Source organism: Lutzomyia longipalpis, chromosome 4 (assembly GCF_024334085.1).
Source record: "Lutzomyia longipalpis isolate SR_M1_2022 chromosome 4, ASM2433408v1".
NCBI lineage: Eukaryota > Metazoa > Arthropoda > Insecta > Diptera > Psychodidae > Lutzomyia > Lutzomyia longipalpis.
This window is the reverse complement of record NC_074710.1, coordinates 8,293,900-8,312,859: the sequence shown is the minus strand read 5'-3', so window position 1 is coordinate 8,312,859 and position 18,960 is coordinate 8,293,900. Positions and strand designations below refer to the sequence as shown.

Genomic DNA, 18,960 nt, shown 5'->3' with positions numbered 1-18,960 from the left:
GAAAATTGATTTAAAATTACACAAAATTTCTTCACTACTGTTTGAAATTTATCTTTTAACGTTTGAACGCTTTTTTATTATCATTCGACGTTTGTTTTAACGTTTAATGCTTTTTTTCAAACGTTTCACATCTTATTTAATGTTTGACGTTTCTTTTTTAAACGTTTGTTTCAAAAGTTTAATGATACAAACGTTCAAACGTCTGACGGTTCATTTCAAACATTTGACGTTATCTTAAAATGTTTGACGCCTATTGTTTTTCTTTACAAAATTTCAAAATTCAATTTTTAATTTTTTTTAATTGTAATTTATACCAAGAAAATAGCTATTCTGATCCTCTAAAAGTAAAACTTAACTGCTTAATTCACAAGGGGGGCTTAGACATTTAATCACCTACCCTTGCTACGGTCCTACAATTGATTATATATTTTTCATAGATATAGGGGAAGACGGGGTAATTTGGCCACTTTGGCAAAGTCATTTATGACAATATCTCAAGTATGGTAAATGCTAGAAAATCCATTTCTCTACAGTTTATACTCCCCATAGAAATATTCAATCGTACCAAGTTTGGGGAAAATCCGATCATTGGATTTTCTTTTGTTTAAGAAAAATCATTTTTTCACTTTTTCAAGTGCTTTTGGCATTTTGGAAATTCGTCATTTTCGAAAAATTTTTAACACTTTAAAATTAACTTTTAAGCCTTTAAGGGTCCTTGATCCATCATAAACACGATAGTGACATCCATTTTCCGATATCACAAACAGATTTTCCTGTGGAAATGCTTTTATCCGGAAAATTGGAGTGGGGTAATTTGGCCACTTGAGTTTTTCCGGTAGAATTTTCCGACCACATTTAAGATATTAATTATGGTTGTGCCTTTTAATGTTTTCTTAATGATTGTAAGCAAAGTATGACAAAAGATTTAAGCTAGAAAAAGAAATTTAGGATAATTTGAAAAATGGCCCTTTTTGAGTTCATGCTCGTTTATGGTTCAGAAAATGATAAAGTTTGAGTCTCTGTTAAATATTTTTATCTGGAAAATTACTGGAAACGAATCTTAGATAAATATCCTATCTACCAATAAAATAATCGAAAAAATAAAATTTTGTTGTTGTCCAAAAATTTTCATATTTAACAATTTGTGCGCGAAAGTGTCCAAATTACCCGTGCTCGGGGTAATTTGGACACTAAGCTAAGGGTCCAGGAAAATGGAAAATTCACCCATTTCTCATGGAGATAGAAAAAAGTGTTATATGGGAAAGTTGTAGGCCGGAAAATTTTCTATAAAATAGGGCTATTTGTTTTTCTTCGTACTACCACACTTGCTTGATATATCCCAAAAACCCCCAAAGTGGCCAAATTAACCCGTCCTCCCCTACCCTTTGACCTATTATGCCTACAAAAAAATTCTTTAGCCAATTTTGCCTTTTCAATTTTACCCCCTTAATACCGCCGATTGTTTTAATTAAAATTTCAAATTCAATTAAATTTTCCCGGCGTCTGACGTCCATGTCTACGGCTATGTTTGGCAAATGGAATAAAATTTAGTCATTGTGCCTATGAGTAAAAAGCATAGATTTGTATGTGGAATTTTCCCGCCAATTTGTATCCACATTGTGCCGCATTCAGTTGAAATTTACTCTGTCTCTCTGCCTAGGAGTGGGATTACATGGAATTTTCGCATTCGTCCTCTCCTTTATATCCTCGAGTTGTGTATGTATTTTTTATACACCATGAAAGTATACATAGAGAGGACAGCAAAGACAGCAAAGGAGACAAGCGGGTGGGTGTTTGATATAAGAGGATTGGGTAGAGCATGGGGGTATTTGATGTGGAGCACTTTCAACTCTCAAAATACGGAATCCCCAGCATTTTGAGACGATTACAAAATACCGAAATCATGAAACTTGAATTAAAGGGAAAAAAAAGCATTAGGGGGTGTGAGCTCTTCAACCCCTATGGGGATTTTTTTTCTACTTCTTTGTATCACTTTGCTTTTTTTTGCTTCCCCCGAAATGGGATTTCATTGACTGGGGTGGTTTTTCCGAGGAATTCCATCCGGCGGAAGTGAATTAGATTTCTCGGACGCAAACCAAAGGAATAAAAGAAAAAGAAGTTCGCTGAGTCATGTTTGGGGCTCAATGGGCAAAACATACACCATCGATTAGCACTTTGTTGAATTCCGTGGCGGATGAGTTGGGACGGAATAAAATCGTGTCATGGAAAGCCTATTTTCTCTGTTTATACACACACATTTTTCCTATCGGTCATTCTGACACTCATCCCCCGCTTAGAATTGCGGTGAAAATTCAAATTCTCGCACCGTCGCACGTAATAAAAATAACATCGTCATTTTCAAGGGAGAAAAAATAAATTCAGAGATGGCTATTGTGTCGTAAAAATAAAATATTGGGTAGATTACAACATTTTGCAAAGTCCCCTGGGGGATTTGTAAGGTCCTCTCTGAGGGAATAAAACATATTGTCTTAATCAGCAAGAAAAGGAATCCAAATGAGAAAAACCTGTGTGTGTAAAAAAAGAATCAATCCTTTTTTGCAAATTCAATCAATGGGCCTTATTCAGCGACCAAGAAACCCTTGAAATTCGCTTGAAATCTTGAAATTTCAGTACAAAATTTAAAGATTTCAAGGGCTTCTTGGTCGCTGAATTAGGCCCAATATTTGATCAATATTTTTTAAGATAATGGTCCTATTCAACGACCAAGACACCCTTGAAATTCACTTGAAATCTTTAAAATATTTAATGAAATTTCTAAGAATCCAAGAGTTTTTTTGTCGCTGAATACTACCCAATATTGAGACAAATTCGGGGAAATAAAATGAAGCTATTTTTAGTGAAATTTAATGCATCAATTTAACCCTTTCAGGTCCGCGATCAATCTAGCGAGCTGATTGAACTAAAAATAATTTTTATAGGTTCCTTTAAGCTCAAATAAGATTTTTTTTAGCAAAAAATCCAAACTCAAATATTTACGGTTTTTCGTTCTTCCTGATCCTGTGAGTCCTTGAGGATGTCCTTTTGTGGTCATAAACAGGGATTGTAGAGACATAGTCTTCTACTAATTTGGACTCAATATTAAAAAAAATAACTATACAAAATGAAACATTTTCATAATCGAGCCTTTGGGTCAGCGTATAACCAAATTGTCCTGAAAGAGTTAATTTTAATTGGGATCTGTAAAAGATTCTTAGAAAAAAAGTTTAAAATAATAAAACTATTCTCAAAGTAATTCATAAGAATTTAAATTATTTCTTAGAATTTTGATCAGAGACTACACCTATTCCTTTAAATTCTTATAAATAGAGAATATTCTTTTCAGCATGCTCTTGCAATTTGCAAGAAAATTGATTGAAATTTGATAAGAAATAAAGACTCCACAATATGGAGACAATTATAATTTAATTATGAGTGAAAAGCTGATACTGAAAATGAGTCAGCATACTATTTCTTGCTGTTCGCATTATTTACTTGATTCCTCATTGGAAAATTAAACAGATGATTTAATGCAATTATACGTGGTTTTCTCGTGGAATAATTTTTGAAAATTCAGCACAAAAACAAGCCCCTTCTATGAATAAATCACTGTTTATAGGGGAGGTTTTCCTAAAGGTACACAACTCATATAAAAATAAAATTGGAAAATTGAAAATGTGTAAGGTGAAGAGAATTTTCTATTTTTGGGTCAATGCAGTGTTTCAAAATAGAATAATTCTGTTGTGTTCGTGTTGTAAAGAATTCAATTTTAATTGGAAAAAAAACTTCAGAGGTTGATGACTCCGCGACGTTGAAGACTTTTTAAAAAAAAAGCATTTAAAGAAAAATTGATTTTGTAAAAGAAAACTCACCCGAAGCTGATCCTGCTCTCCGGCATATTCTAGATTTTGGAAGATAGTCCAGGAAAATCTCCTTCGAACCTCCATTCGTGCCAAATACCGTCGATACCATCGCTGGATGAGAATTGCAGCCTTCATAGCTGCAAGGAAAAAGTTTCAATTAAATGCCGCGACCACAACTTTTGCCACAACATTTGATTTACACAGACGACCGACTTCTGGAAAAATCATTTAAAATCCAATATCATGTGGCTAGAGAGCTCTGAGGTATGTCAGGATGTAAATAATTTATTTATCTTCCAGGGGGATTTATTACCAATTTCCACATCGATCTGCCCAATCAGCAGACTAATTTGGACACTAAATTCAATTCACTGTGCGATGACACGATGACTGTTTGAGGGACTAATTTGCATTTTCCACTCTCTTTGAAAACATACTCTCTCATTCAATTACAAAAACATCTGTGGTTTATGTGGCTACATTGGTTACATAATTATCTCTCTTTCTCAATTCTTGTATTATTTCATTAAAGGGAATTTTTTTTCAATTTTCCAGCGTTCTTTATGGATAACATAAAATTATAAACTCAATTGTAAAAGGACAAAATAAAATGCTTGTCCAGCACGATATAATCCATATCAACTATATTTTTTATTCATACTAATAATTGGTTATATGGAATCCCAAAAGGAATTACCGAGCAATGGAGGCGCCTAGTTTTTACGTGACTATGACAATTTGTAATGGAGAAATTCAGAGAATTATCAGGTGGGGGAGACATACTGATCCCATTGTCGCATTTTATTGTTAAACAACATGCCATCATTGATGTCTTGGAGCAATTTTCCCGAAATTATTATTCAATTTTTCATTGAATTAATTGTTTTTAGAAGAGATAATATTATTAATTTAATCAAAATATAAGTAGATAAAGCCTTGTTAATTTTCTATTTTTTTTTAATTAGGACTCAATTGGATTTAATCAAATTGGACCTAAAAACTTATTTTTAAAGCCGACGTAAATGTGAATTGAAATTTTTGGAAAATTAGCTTTTCCCCCGGTCAGCGTCAGAAAATCGAAACTCAGTCCAGAATTAAAGGCACAATTCTGCTTTTGAATTGTACCTTTAATACTGGACTGAGTTCCGGTTTATCGACGCTGACAGGGAGAAAAGTTAATTTTCCAAAAATTTCAATTGGACCTAAAAATATCAAAATGTTATTTTTAAAGAATTTTGAAAAGGTGTTATTGATCATTTAATTTCATTACAATTATTTTCTTCCTTCCAGTCGAAAGAAATCAACCAATCGTAAAGCTATAAACGTCAATAAAAGAAGGAAATTAAGAACTTCTTCTCGCTTTTGGCATTAAATTTACTTGCGTGTGCCCCAAAGGTCAAAGTAATTCAGGAAATTCGACTGATATTTCGCAGTAAAGTATAGGCAAAAGTAGGAGATAAATGTGCTCTCGATGGAGGATATCATCGTGCCACTGGCATTGATCTCATGGGATTCCCACTAACTCCCCTCCAGTTACCCAATACCCTGACTTTGACGAGTGGACGAAAGCAGAGGTTGAGTACGGGTCAATTGAATAATTTGATTTGTGTCCCCACCAATCCCCAAAATATCATCCATTAGTTTGTGCGGAAAATTCTTTGGGAAACTTGTGTTAGGGGAAAAATATATTGTTGGCTCTATTGCTTTTTTTATGGATTTCATAAGAGGATGATGAACGGAGGAGGGATGATACATATGAGAAATCTTCTTAGGTGCCTTCAGTAGCATATAAATTGCTGTATTATTAAGCGGTACACCACATCACACGAAGGATAGTGGCTTGTACGACAGATAAGTGGAAAATAAAGTTATAAAATGCTGTATTGTCGAGAAGATTAACCTTTTTTTCCAACATCGTACAGAACATAAAACATTTCTCATAACAACTACATATATATGTGATTTTTACGGTTGTACAAGGAATGTTATGCGTGTATGTTTTTTTGAGGAGCTTTTTATTTGCTCTATTTATTTCATTTTTTAAAGATGGGTGACCCTGGAGGTCATGGAGCAACTGGAAATGTAAATAGTTCTAACATTGAATGGTCATTTTAAAACCTAACGCTTCTTTTCTTACGTTTGACGTTAGCTTTAACGTCTGACGTTTTTTTCTGACGTTTGACGGTTGCTTTAATGTCTGACATTTTTGTTCTTACTTTAAAAATTTGAATAACCTAATTCCCAAAACGATTTCATGAAATTTAAATAATCTTTTCTTTTTTAAATTAATTAGAAGAAATTTTTTGATTAATTTTTGGTAGCAGAATATGACATTTAGCAAATGTCCTGACCCATGTCAACTAATTGAGCACTAATGGAATTATTTTCATTATCATTGTGCTATGAACAGATAATTTTTTCCAAGATCCATTATCCACCAATACTAATGAAATACCACCCACCACCCTTCTCTGACCACTGCCATTCGAATCCTTTCAATGAACATCCTTCACCCCCTGACATTATTCAATTTTCCACCATTTTTCTCATATTTCTCTCCCACTAATTCGCATTCTATCCATGTCTCTCTTTTACCTCCTAGCCCCTCGACTGACCATCAACCGAAGAAATATAAAACTACTATGTATCATCTCTCAATGAAAGTTGAAAGGTCACTGAATAAAGCTCATCCATCTCTCAAATACTTTTATTTATAAACAAAATTCATTACACATCTCACACTGAAAAATAAAATAAAATAATTCCTCTGTGTAAAGAAAGGGTTTTCCCTCACAATATTTTTCTCAGCAACCCTCCCACCCAGCATTAATCTCCTTTTAATTTACTTTATATATAGAGGATGTAAAAAGTATGTAATTGCGTGTAAATGCTCACAAGGGGTGAATAAAAAATAAATTAGCATTAATAAGCTTTGGGGAAAATGTGACGGCGAAAAAAACTTGACTGTTTCAGGAAAAATTTCATGGAATTTTCATTATGAAACTTTTACTTTTTAGGGATTGCTCAGGGAGGGAGGGGTGGGGCAGATGGATAATTTTCCCCTGATTAACCAACAATGAGGAAAATTATTCATTAGCTGAAGAAGCTTTGTAAATTTAATTTAAATTTTAATCTAAAAAAACATTAATGTTTTTGCGGAACATGAGAAACCAGAAAAAGTTCCGCTTATTGTGAAAAATTGAATGTACAAAATTTACTTTTTCTGTCAAAATCGCTGTGAGAAAAACCAAAAAAAAAATTTTTTTTGTAAGGAAAATGTTCAATAAATTACTAAAGAGGACTGTTAAAATACTACCGGCTGGATTATCTTTTAATACCGCATGGATTGCACGTAATGTAATAAACAAATTTTTGAGTATTATACTAGATCTTGACATGTTAATAAAATATTTTTTTCGCAATTTCTTTTAAGACTTTTAGGGTCAGAATTTCAGATCTTCAACTTCTACATATAATTATATAATTTCTATTATAATTTCTATATAAAAATATAATATAATTTCTGTTATATAAATTAGTTTTTTTTTTAATTTTATGATGATTAAGAAAAATTAATTTATTAGTGATGGAAACCAGCAAAATCTTCCAGGGACTCAAAGGAGTTATTTAGTTAACTTTTTACGTGACTTATAAAGTTTCTTGTATCTTACAAAAGGACTTATGAAGACTTTTCAATATTTCCTTCCTTACATTTACATTACATTTTGACAGAATCCTCCCTCCCTAAAACCTTACTACAAGATAATTCATTCATTTCTACGTTTCAATTTTCAACCTTTGCCATTCATGTATTCCACATCAATGCTCAATTTGTGCAATTTATTTTAATGAAAGCATTTTGGATTTTACACAAGCCTGAGGGCAATTTTCCCTGGAAATTTGACAAATAACATGCTCTAGTTGTGATTTTAATGGTAGCGCTCATACAAAATTAACATTTTAATTAGCACTTGGTGTCAATAATTTCAGAGAGATTGTGTGAATAGTTACGCTGTGTCTATTGAAATGATGATAATTGTAGATAATTAATAGGGTTTCAATTACAAAAAAAATCATTGAAATGCATTGAAAATTTGCCAGATTCATGGAAATAATTAATCAAAATTTTATTATTATTTTTATTTATTTATTCCATCATTATGAACAACTTTAATTTTTTTTTGCGTGAAAAGTTGCAATGTTTGCAACCTTTAGCTACATTTTTTTTAAATCAAATAATGTATCCAGCATAGTATTGATTGGGTAAGAGTTATAATAAGGGGAGATTATGTAGGTATGTAGGTATTGTTAGTTGGAATGATTGTAGGGATTGTGGGGCAAATTAGGGGTGTAATCAATGAGAATGGACGATTATCTACTTCAACAAGTGTCGGTTGCAGCCACTTTCAAACCATTCTCTTCATAGCTAAATGGAATGAGTTAATTTGTTCTGAGGTTAATGGGGGAGGCACACCCCAGTTGTGGCCTCAGCTAAGATCGATTTAATTATCCATTTGAGCTCTTCATTAGCTAAAGTGAAATTAATGGGCGATTATATGTACTTTGTTCAATGCAACATTGCAGTGAAGTTCCACCAGTTTGACAGAATCTTAATTGAGTTTAGTCGCTCAATAAAATTCCTTCTAAGATCTCTTGATGCAGGCACGTACAGTGAGTGAGGTAAATGCGTTTGGCTAATAAAAATTCATGCAGTTCGAGTTTTTATTTAGAGATCAGAATGAATAAATCCAGAATTAATAATTTAATCTTTTGAAAACTCCTCTATTTCAACGATTAAAAAAAATGTCAAACGTAATACAAGTAAACGTCAAATGTTTAAATAAGCGTCAGGCGTAAGAAAATGAAATGTCAAACGTCAATCACAAGAGCAGAAAGCGTCAAACCACAGCCTTTTGTATAGGACAAGGTAATATCTGGACTGGGGTCAAGCCTTAAAACAAGTGTCAAACATAAGAAAAGAAGCGTCAAACGTTAAAAAATTGTTTTGAGTGCATTTTTGTTAAATAAAGAAATTCCTCCACTTCCAGCCACTGAGGAAGGCCCGGATAAGGGTTGAAAGCTTTGGGAAGTACGTCTTTCTTTGTGGACGAAATTTTCCACCCCTGGCGACGACCGGAAAAGCAAAGAAAAAATTTAAAAAAAAAGTTAAACGTAAGATAAGAAGCATCAGACTGTAAAGAACTAAGAATGAATATTTTGAAAATTCTTTAAATATTCGCTATAATCAAAAAATTTTTTAAGGGTATTTCGAACATTTTCAGTAATTTGAAAAAATTAAGTCTCTTGAATATATTTCTAAATAATAATTTTTTTTTTTAAATTCATTCTTTATGCATTGTCAACATATTTACTACATGATGCTAGCAAAACTAAAAAAAAAAATTGAAATGTTTATAACGAGCATGCCAAAAAGCTTCATAGAGAATGGACGCATGTCCTCATAGTAAATTATGTCACTCATATTGTGTTTTTGTTCCCACGTAGAAAGCATTTTGTGACACCTGAATGATTGGCTCGTCGGCGGAAAACAATGTCCCTGTAATCCGGAAAAACATCCCTCCCTGACTAAGTGCATCTGAATGGTGCTCAACCTGTCAGAGCAGAGTAATCAAAAATAGATCCACAACGGGTGGGATGATGCTCGATTTTCCAGCTGGACAACCTACCCAGGTGGAAAATGATCTACAGCCTCTTGAAAGGTGGGTGGGTGGAGGATAGGCGCCAAATAAGCTGTCAGTAAAATTGTCTAATCGTTCATCCCCTCGAAAGTTTCAACAACAGAATGAGGAGCAATCGATATAATCGATATTAATGGCATGACTGGTAAAGCAAATACCCCCAAAATATAATACACCTGTTCAGGTGGGAGATGGACTGAAGAGGGGTGGAATAGTAGCTATACACACAATTTGTGAAGCTTTAAAAAGACACGGCGTTGAAAGAAAAAGAAAATTCAAGCATGAGTTCAAATTTTTATTTCTAGGAAATCATCTCAAAGGAAAATTCTTACATTTCGTGATTATTTATGATTTTTTTTTGTTGAAAATAAAAAAAATAATTTCCACTGTTTGCCTGTTTATCTGTCCGTTTCTATGTCCAGAATCAACGTCTAGAACAGGCTAAATAATAGAAATTAGAAAAGACTAAGCCAGAAGAGAAATTCTTTTAATTAAAAATCAATCAAAAAATTTCACAAATTTTTTAAAGCAAAAAATTATATGAAGAATATCCTTTTTAGTGGAAAAAAAAGAGGAAATTCTTTCAAATTCAGCACCCTTGAGGCACTTTTCATCACTTTGATTGCCTAATCGCGTGCCTTCACACCCGATAGTGACACTCGGGTGCTTTCCCCATACCCCCCGCAATACCCATCATTTCACCTCTACTTTGTGTGTTTTCATTCAAAAATTTCCCATCTGCCACGCGCGGAAGGAAGTGGGTGGGAAAGGCGGATGGAAATTGGAAAAGCGAACGTGTGGCGAGAACGATTGAATTCATAATAGAATCGATGGGAGTTCCTTTGGAAATTTTTGAGCATCGCGTTTGGATCGTTTTGAATTTTCTCACACACAAACTTCCTTACCTTCCCTGCGAGGAAAATTCTCAATCGAGGCACGAAACTACCTTTAAAGACATCTCTATACTTCCGGGCATTTTCTCTCTATTGTATAAAATGACGTCTCACGGAGACATTGTGCTAAAAGGCTACAAAAGAGGAAAAGTTTGTTGCTTTTTAACATTTTTCCAGAAAGATTTTCTTGATGGTTTTTTTTATTAAGAAAATTGAGCTGACCACCTGAGGGTAAAAGCGGAACGAGTAGGAAAATATTGAATGTGTAAAATATTGAATTCCAAATACTTTTGTCCTGCAGGAAAAACCCCCCAAAGAAAAACCCTTCACGTGTAATTCACTTAGAAAGTTCATCTATCCTTCACCTTTCCATTTATTTTCCTCTATTTGGAATTTTCCCTTATAAAGAATTTAATACATAAATTGATAACTTGCACAGCACACAAGTATTTATTAAAATGGACTTTTTGGGTTACAGGATAAATAAGTAAAAGGTTTAAGGGTATATTTCTCAGTCAGGAAATGAAAACAATGATGTCAAAATGGGGTTACTAGAAAAAAGAATGAACCTAATTGGGCACAGGTCGGATTTGGGCCATTTTCCTCTACATATCAAGTTACATTTTAGTGTAAAAAATGCAGAAAACTTCGCAAAGAAAATTTAAATTATTTCTCTACTTCTCAGAAGACTTACTTGGAAATATATACATTACATTGTAGTCAAATCAACTCTCAACATAAGCTGCATTTTATGCTAAATTTTCCGCATTCTTCAGTGTACATTTTTCAGCAAGTATCCAATAACGAAAGGCAGGAAAGAGCTCAGTAATAATTGCATTAAAGTGCCGGAAGATATATTAACTAATAAATATTGATTTTTTTCGATATTACAAAAACATTTAATATGCTTTATGATGTTAATTATTGGCCATTAATTTCAACTTCAAATGACTTCCCAGAAAACACATAAATTGATTGAAATATTGCTAAAAAATATCCACACTGAATAAATTTTTAAAACGGCTTAAATATTTATGAAAAACTTTTTTTGTATTAATAAAAATTGAATACCAAAAAGACTTTCCAATTTTCATTTATTTTTAGGGTATCGTCTTTTGATCAGAAAATTCTGCTTTTGGTCAGAAAATTCTGCTTTTGGTCAGGAGAATCTGCTATTGATGGCTGTTTTCCATGACCAAAAAGCATTATTCTTCATTTTGCCATAAAAACCTGCCATTTTGATAAGGAAAATAGACATTTGATCATGAAATAATTCCACTGTTCAATCGTTAATTATCCCAATTTACAGCTTATTATTCTGATCAAATGTCTATTTTCCTGATCGAAATGGCAGGTTTTTCTGACAAAATGGAACATTCCTCTTCGAATTGGAACATTCTCCTCATCAAAATGAATCATTCTTCTGACCAAAATGGAATGCTCTTCTGATCAAAAGCAGAATTTTCTGATCAAAAGATTTGATCCTTATTTTTATAATCATCTTTCGATAATTCTTTATTGAAATTTATTTTTAAAGTATGAAAATAATAATTATCCAAATTAATCTTTCGGCTTAAAGTGGCATTAAATTAGTTTCGTAATTTTTTTTACAAGATTTGTATAAAATAGTTGATAAAAATACCTCAAGTCAAATCTTTCATAATTTTCCTCATCTTATGGATTTTTTTCTTAAAGGATTGTCCAAACAATTCTATAAAAAAAATTACTCAAAAATCTCTTCGCATTATCAGAAATATTCTTACAGTCAAAACGGATTTTTCTTTGATTGTTAATGCCAAAGACTAAAAGCTCAATGGCATGGAGTTAATTCAGTTAATTAGAGGAGCTCAGTAGACACCTAATCGATCGCCCCACGGGAGGTGAACAACACACATATAGTAAATATTTAATGATGTTTTGATTTATTGAGACAGCACCATAATTGGCGACAGCTGCCCATCTCTCGGTCTTGCTTTTCTATGACATGACGGGTGGCGATTCACCTCCCCGGGGGTTTTCTTTTTTCACCCCCATTTTCCCTCCCTTCTACCGGGCATGTGGCCTGTCTGCTTAACGTCGTGCGACAAAGTTATCCCAACGATTATCATAAATAAATAATGGTGGATCGTGCAAAATTCAAAAGAAAAAGCTCCAGCACACCGGCGAGACGTGCTCAGAGTGAGAATTATAACCGTCGGGAACGGGTTGAATACCTACTACAGGACCATGACATTCAAAACACTTAATCACGGAGTAAATAAGAAAAATCAGGAGATGGGTTAACATAAAAATACAATGTGGGAGGGATGTTTTTATGTGAATAAACGGAAATACTGCCACAGAAATCTTTTTGCTATTCAATCCTCGCGCTGTGAAAAATGTCCTCGTTAACGGAAAATTTTAACTTGAGCGGAAATTGTGAGATGTGGAAAAAGAAGAGATACTCACTTCTTTCAATTTTTGTCATGCTCATGCCACGACTGGGCTTCCGCCACTGTCCGCACCATCCTCGGGCTGTGAAGAGTTTGAGGAGGCTCCCATTTGTGGGTGTCAGCTGCCCACCCCGTTCAATCTCCGACGAACGACACGACGAGGAATCCTCAAAGCTCAAACTGCGGCGTGTCCGCCGGAAGCAACCACAATTGCGTAGCATCTTGTTCCTGTCACAGCTCCGCTCTCTACAACTTCATACATGCACCATGGAGGAGCGATGGAAGAAGAAAATTCCCTTCCAGCTACAGGAAGCAGCACTGTAGGGAATAAATCAAAGAAGAGATATTGTAGGCGTATACATATTTGTGGGAAGTACACGCGAAAAAAAAATTATTTGCAAACTGAAGGCAATGAACGTGATAAATTTGCTATTTTCCCAGACATATTGAGAATGTTTGCATGCCAGGGCTGGACGAAATTGATGAATTTTAATTAAAATAACTTGAGGGGGTAAAAAACGTAATTTCTTTTGTAATTTTTTAAATTGAATGTCAAAACATCGAATGAAACGTGAAACATTGATTGAAACGTAGCATTTCCTTAAACTTTTAGACTGATTCTTTAATTATCTCTACACTAAAGAATATTTTTCCATTGAAAAAGATTCTCTGAGGTACCTACAAATTATATACTCAGAATACGATAGAGGATAAATAAATCAGTATTATGTTTCATGGTAAAGCATGTGAAACATAATATATCTAAAGAAATATGTATCTAAGAAAAAATCTAATCACATTGTTAAAAATAAATGAAGAATTCAAAGTTTATTTATGTGTCAGAGAAGAGAAAGTTGAATACAAAGAAGTTCTAAGTTGATACAGAAAAATTGAATTAAAGATCTATTTTTTTTTTTGGGATTTCGTGTCCGCATGAAACATTGAAACATGCGGTCTTTGTATCACCATATTTATTTTATGAATTTTCTAAGTCTTAAAGTTTTCTTTGCCTTCAACGGAAATTTAATGTATTTCCAAAATAGAAAATTCAGTTAGGTATTAGTTAGTGTCACATGAGGGGGGGGGGTAACGTGACCCAATTCCAACCTACTTCGACCTTTTTTTTTAATCCGCTATTACTTAAAACAGAGAAAACTTTAAGTGTAGTAAGTTATGGGAGGAAAAAGAGAATTAAATGGGCTTTAAAATGGTACCAAATTTAAGAATATTGCCTTTTATTTTATACCATTTTTTCTTATTCCGCGCGAGCTTTTGGAGGTCGGAATTGGGCCACGTTCCCCTACTTTTCTTGCCCTTTTAAAATAATGATCATGAAAAGTACATTCGATGTGACGCTAACTAATACATGACTGTAATGTAATTAAATTAATAAAAATTAGGGAATTTTTCTAGTTTGTATCAACATAACATCATGAATGCGAAAAGGAATTATTCACTAAATATTTTCCTATTACATTGCCACAATAATCTTTTACTTATCATAATTAACACTTTTACGACCTTTAACGGCTGGGGAAAATGAGAAAAATGTTTAAGAAGAAAGGAAAATATTTATATGATGGTAAAAACAAATCCTAAATCATGAAAATTCCTCATGGGAAAAATAGTGTAAAAAAACACGATGAAAAAATATGGTGGAACAGATAGAAGTTGGTAGAGTGGAAAAATGATGAATAAGGCACTCTGGAGAGAGGAACCATACCAACATAAGACAGTTGAGGAAGGTGTGAGTAAATTTCGCCTCCATTCGGCGTCAGATTCTTTTCGTGTTGTATTTTTGAGCATGGCAAAAAACAAATAAAATGTGCCTCCAACAACCACTTTGTGGCTCCGAATTTTGGATGTGCGCCAAATAATTTTTGTTTCACTGTCGCATCCCAATTTAACGCATCTTCGACTCTAAGCTAGAGACTTTTTTCATGTGTGGGTTTTGCTAGAGTGTGGAAAAACAGGAAAAATGATTTTTACTTCATGCTGTTTAATGCGGGTTTTACATTGCCAATTTTAATGGGAATATTTCCAGTTACATATGATTCATTTTGTGGAGAGATATTTCCGCCATGAAGCCAAGCAAAAATCCACTTGATGGGGATATTACGAATCAAAGCACTTTCCCGGATTTTGGCAAAAGAGTTCCGCTTGTTTGAACTGATCGATGGCACAAAGTTTGCCTTGTTGAGACATTTATAATACCACAATGTATACTTTCACCACAAAAGCACCCCTATTTCCTCCCTTACCACCCCCATTCCACGTTATACAAAATGTCATATTAATCTCATCGGAGTCTGTTGCAGAAGGAAAGAGCAAAGTAGATATTTTGGTGTAATCAGTGAACCACATTCAATCCTTGAATATGGTTTTAATCTACTATGCATCATAAACATAAATTGCAATTTTCAATACCTTCATATGTACAATAGGTAAGAGATATCAATTGCATGCAGCGAAAACCCTGAAAGTTCCTCACATAATATAATATTTTATGTACTCCCAAATATACAATAATTAAGTAAATAAAGTCACTCAAGAGTTACTTCATTAAGGAACGCGAATAAAATGTAACAACAACGTAACTTTGTGTGTTGCGCCGCTATTCCAAGTTTTGCCGCATTCGCTTAAAATTCGCACAAAAACAAATATAAAGCAATTTGCGAGGGGGAAGTTTGTATATTCACTTTGTGACTTTCGTTAGCAATTGAATAAAATTACCAATTAAATTTTCGCGTATATGTCGCTCTAGCATAAAGTTTCTGACACACTTTCCAAATAAACTATCTCCCCTCCCCCCACTCCGTCAAAGAGGATTTCCTCATGTTTTACATGGAAGATGTAAAATTGAATTATTTGCAAAAGAGAGAGTTTACAAACTACCTCCTAAGAAGAAGAATAAAATGAAGATCTCTCGGCAATGAAGTGAAATTTTGAAAAAAAATTATTCAATTTATTTTTTTTTGTGAAAAATCTTCACTCAACATATCTCTTCAAATTTTCTTTAAAAGACAAATATTTTTTTCCACTCAAACGTTCAATGGGCGCTAAAAAATACAAGACACATCATCACCGCAACTCTTAAAGTTCTCTGATCTTTCCTAATAACGTGATAACATGTGCGGGAAGAAAAGTCTCCCAAAATTAGCTTTGAAAAGAAAATAATTCCCATCAGGCAAATTTTCCTCAGCAGTGACAGAGATTTTCTTAATCGAAAAAAAATTGCTCAAATGCCTCGCGTGTGATTTTTTTTCGTACGTTAGTGAGTAAATATAGAACACAAGGAGAAATACTGGTAAGCTGACCAAGCTTACGAGAGCTGTGTTTCTTTCAGTGTACCAATTTTGTGAGAGCAAATTATAACGCAAATTAATTTAAATACGCGCAAAGTCGGGAAAAGTTGAAAAGTCATCCCCCAAGAAATATTTAAAACGCCATATCTCGGGAACGGCTCCATAGATTTTCGAGTTTGAGCTATCGTTGGAAAGGTCTTAACCTCAGCTATAACATATTAAAATATGAAGTAAATCGATAATGGCATTTTCGAAATATTCGAGTTCGAAATTTTCGAAAATTTTGATTTTGACTTTAGTGCCTCTCGTGGTCATTTCTCGAAGTTGCAATGTTCTAGACATTTGTAGGGTTTCACGAAACCTTTCATTTGCGCTTGAGTTGATCAAAATCGGACTTGTAGAACCCGAGATATGACATGCCAACTTTGGAAGGCTATATCTCGAGAACGGCGACATAGATTTTCTTCATTTTTGGCATGGAGCTAGATAATATGGTCAGCTATAACATATCAAAAAATGAAGCAAATCGATAATGGCGTTTTCGAGATATTCATCGAAAAGTAATCGAAAATTTTGTTTTTGATTTTTGGCCCTCTAGCGGTCACTTTTGAAACTTCTGATGTTCTAGAGAGTTGTAGGATTTGTTGAGATCTTTCATTTGACCCCGGGTTGATCAAAATCGGTCAAGCCGTTTTCGAGTTATGGTCGATTTTCGATGAAAAATTGTGGCGGCCATATTGACTAAACGGCTTGACCGATTTTCGAAAATAAGGTATCGTTGGAAAGCTCTTGATGGCCCCTACAACATATAAAAATTTCAGATTTTTAGCTATTACAGGGGCTGAGATATAGCGAAAACAAAATTTTGAGGTTATTCAAAATGGCGGACGGGGGGTGGGGGGTAAAATTTGACGTCATAATCGGACGTCTTCCAGTCGACTTTTAAACTTTGCCGTTTACCGCAAGTCTCTATCTATTACCGTTCTCTTGCAATTTCAAGTTGAACCACGGACGGACGGCCGGCCGGAAAAAAAAATTTTTTGGCGCATACGTTTTTTGGAATGTGGGGACCCTAATTCGTGCTCATCCCAAGTTTGAGCCCGATCTGACGACTTTCGATTTTGCTCGGTACACAAAAGCTGTGTCTGAAAGAAACACAGCTAAAAGTATTTTCCCCACTTTCACGGCAATTTATTATACTATTTTTTTCACACACTGGGTGATGATTTTTCTGGCGAGGTGAACCTCCTCCCGGGATTTTGTGGTTTGGGTGTTTTTTTTTTCTTTTTATTTGTTTGTAGTAAAAGAAAATTGTCCTGTGAGACATTCACAATGGTGGCCGAGAGATGACTGAAAAAGTCTTAGAAATTTTTTCCAATTTTTCTCAAAGGATTCTCTAAGGCTTGATGCCTTACCATGCCAAATTGAGCAAAAAGGGTAGATTTTGATAAAAATCTTTTCTTTTCTTTTCTAACAACTTAAAAGTTTGTTGTAAGATTTTGACAGATTGAGTTTTTAAATCTTTCCATTGTCGTTCTATAAAAGAAAAACAAAGAATGAGTTGTTCCGAAAAACAGTCAGAAAGAAATTTAAAGAGCCTTAGAAAAGTAATTTTCTTTCAGAAACCTGTTTAAAGAAAGAAAAAAAATTATAAAAAAATTTATAAGATTTTTCCCAAAATACCAAAAATCTTATAACTGACGAATTGTAAGGAAATAAAAGAAAAGATTTGTATCATAATTTACCCCTGGATCACAATTATTTTTTAATAATTCACGATCTAATGAATTTATAGTTTAATCAACAATTATATTTGAAATTTCCCCCCAAAGTTAATTGAAATGTAAATTTATTTGTAAATATTTTAATTTCCTCGATAATATCGCAATGAATTTTCTCTCACAGAGGGGAAATTATTTTCCAATATCCGCAAATAATTTTGTGGATTTATCTATCAAATTATTTTGTCTTTTAATTGCATTTCACAATGGCTTAACTACCCTGTATAAATATATAATAATCCAGCCTGAATGCTCAACATAAATCGCTTTATATCCTTTTAAATCCAACATCTTCAGCTCATTGAGCATTTTGTTGGTAAAATGGAAGAAAATGCTTTAAGATTATCCTGTTCATAAGTGTTCTCTTCTCCTTGCAAAAGTGCATCGAAGCAAAGACGACAGACAAAGTATTAAGTATTCAATTTTCTAGCCAAGTAACTCCGCACTGGTGGGTTCATCATCGAAAATCCAGTGAAATGAAAAGTTTACCCCCCAAAGTGCCGGGAAATCGATAAATCTTGGTGGTGTGCTAAAATACAATGAATTACCAAGTTATATAGCTTGGAGATTCTCTCTCTATTTTTTGCACACTGTCGCACACAACTTTTTGCACGCGAGTCAATTCACTGCATTGGGTCACACATTAGTCTATCTTTTTTTTCAGCACGTAAAACACTGCACTATGTTGGTTTTCAATACAAATTTTCATCAATTAATTATTTATGTTTGAGTCCACACCGGATGGCGGGAAAATGGCACGGAAATTGGGGGAGAGGTAACAACACAAGAATAAACAGTCTCTTTGGTATGAGCCAATTACACCATTTTACTCTTCATCAACCACCTGCCCACAATGTACTTTAACACTCTGCTGCGAGAAATGCCCTACACCTATGGACAGAGCTTTCCCTGTATCACACCACCTCACAAATAGCACGATGAGACGTCGCGACGAGACCGTTCCCAACGACGCCACTTTCAAAACTGACT

General features: G+C 33.9%; 1 protein-coding gene across 1 annotated transcript in view; it reads right to left on the bottom strand.

Moving 5' to 3' along the window:
- LOC129796070 (serine/threonine-protein phosphatase rdgC) overlaps positions 1–18,960 on the bottom strand; it is a 45,013-nt gene extending 26,053 nt beyond the window's left edge. Inside the window, exons 1-3 of the mRNA XM_055837774.1 lie at positions 18,519–18,960; positions 12,901–13,202; positions 3,870–3,997 (exon numbers count right to left, since the gene is read on the bottom strand). Of these exons, the coding sequence (XP_055693749.1) occupies positions 3,870–3,997; positions 12,901–13,105 (333 nt within the window). The 5' untranslated portion in view covers positions 13,106–13,202; positions 18,519–18,960. The remainder of the gene's footprint in view (positions 1–3,869; positions 3,998–12,900; positions 13,203–18,518) is intronic.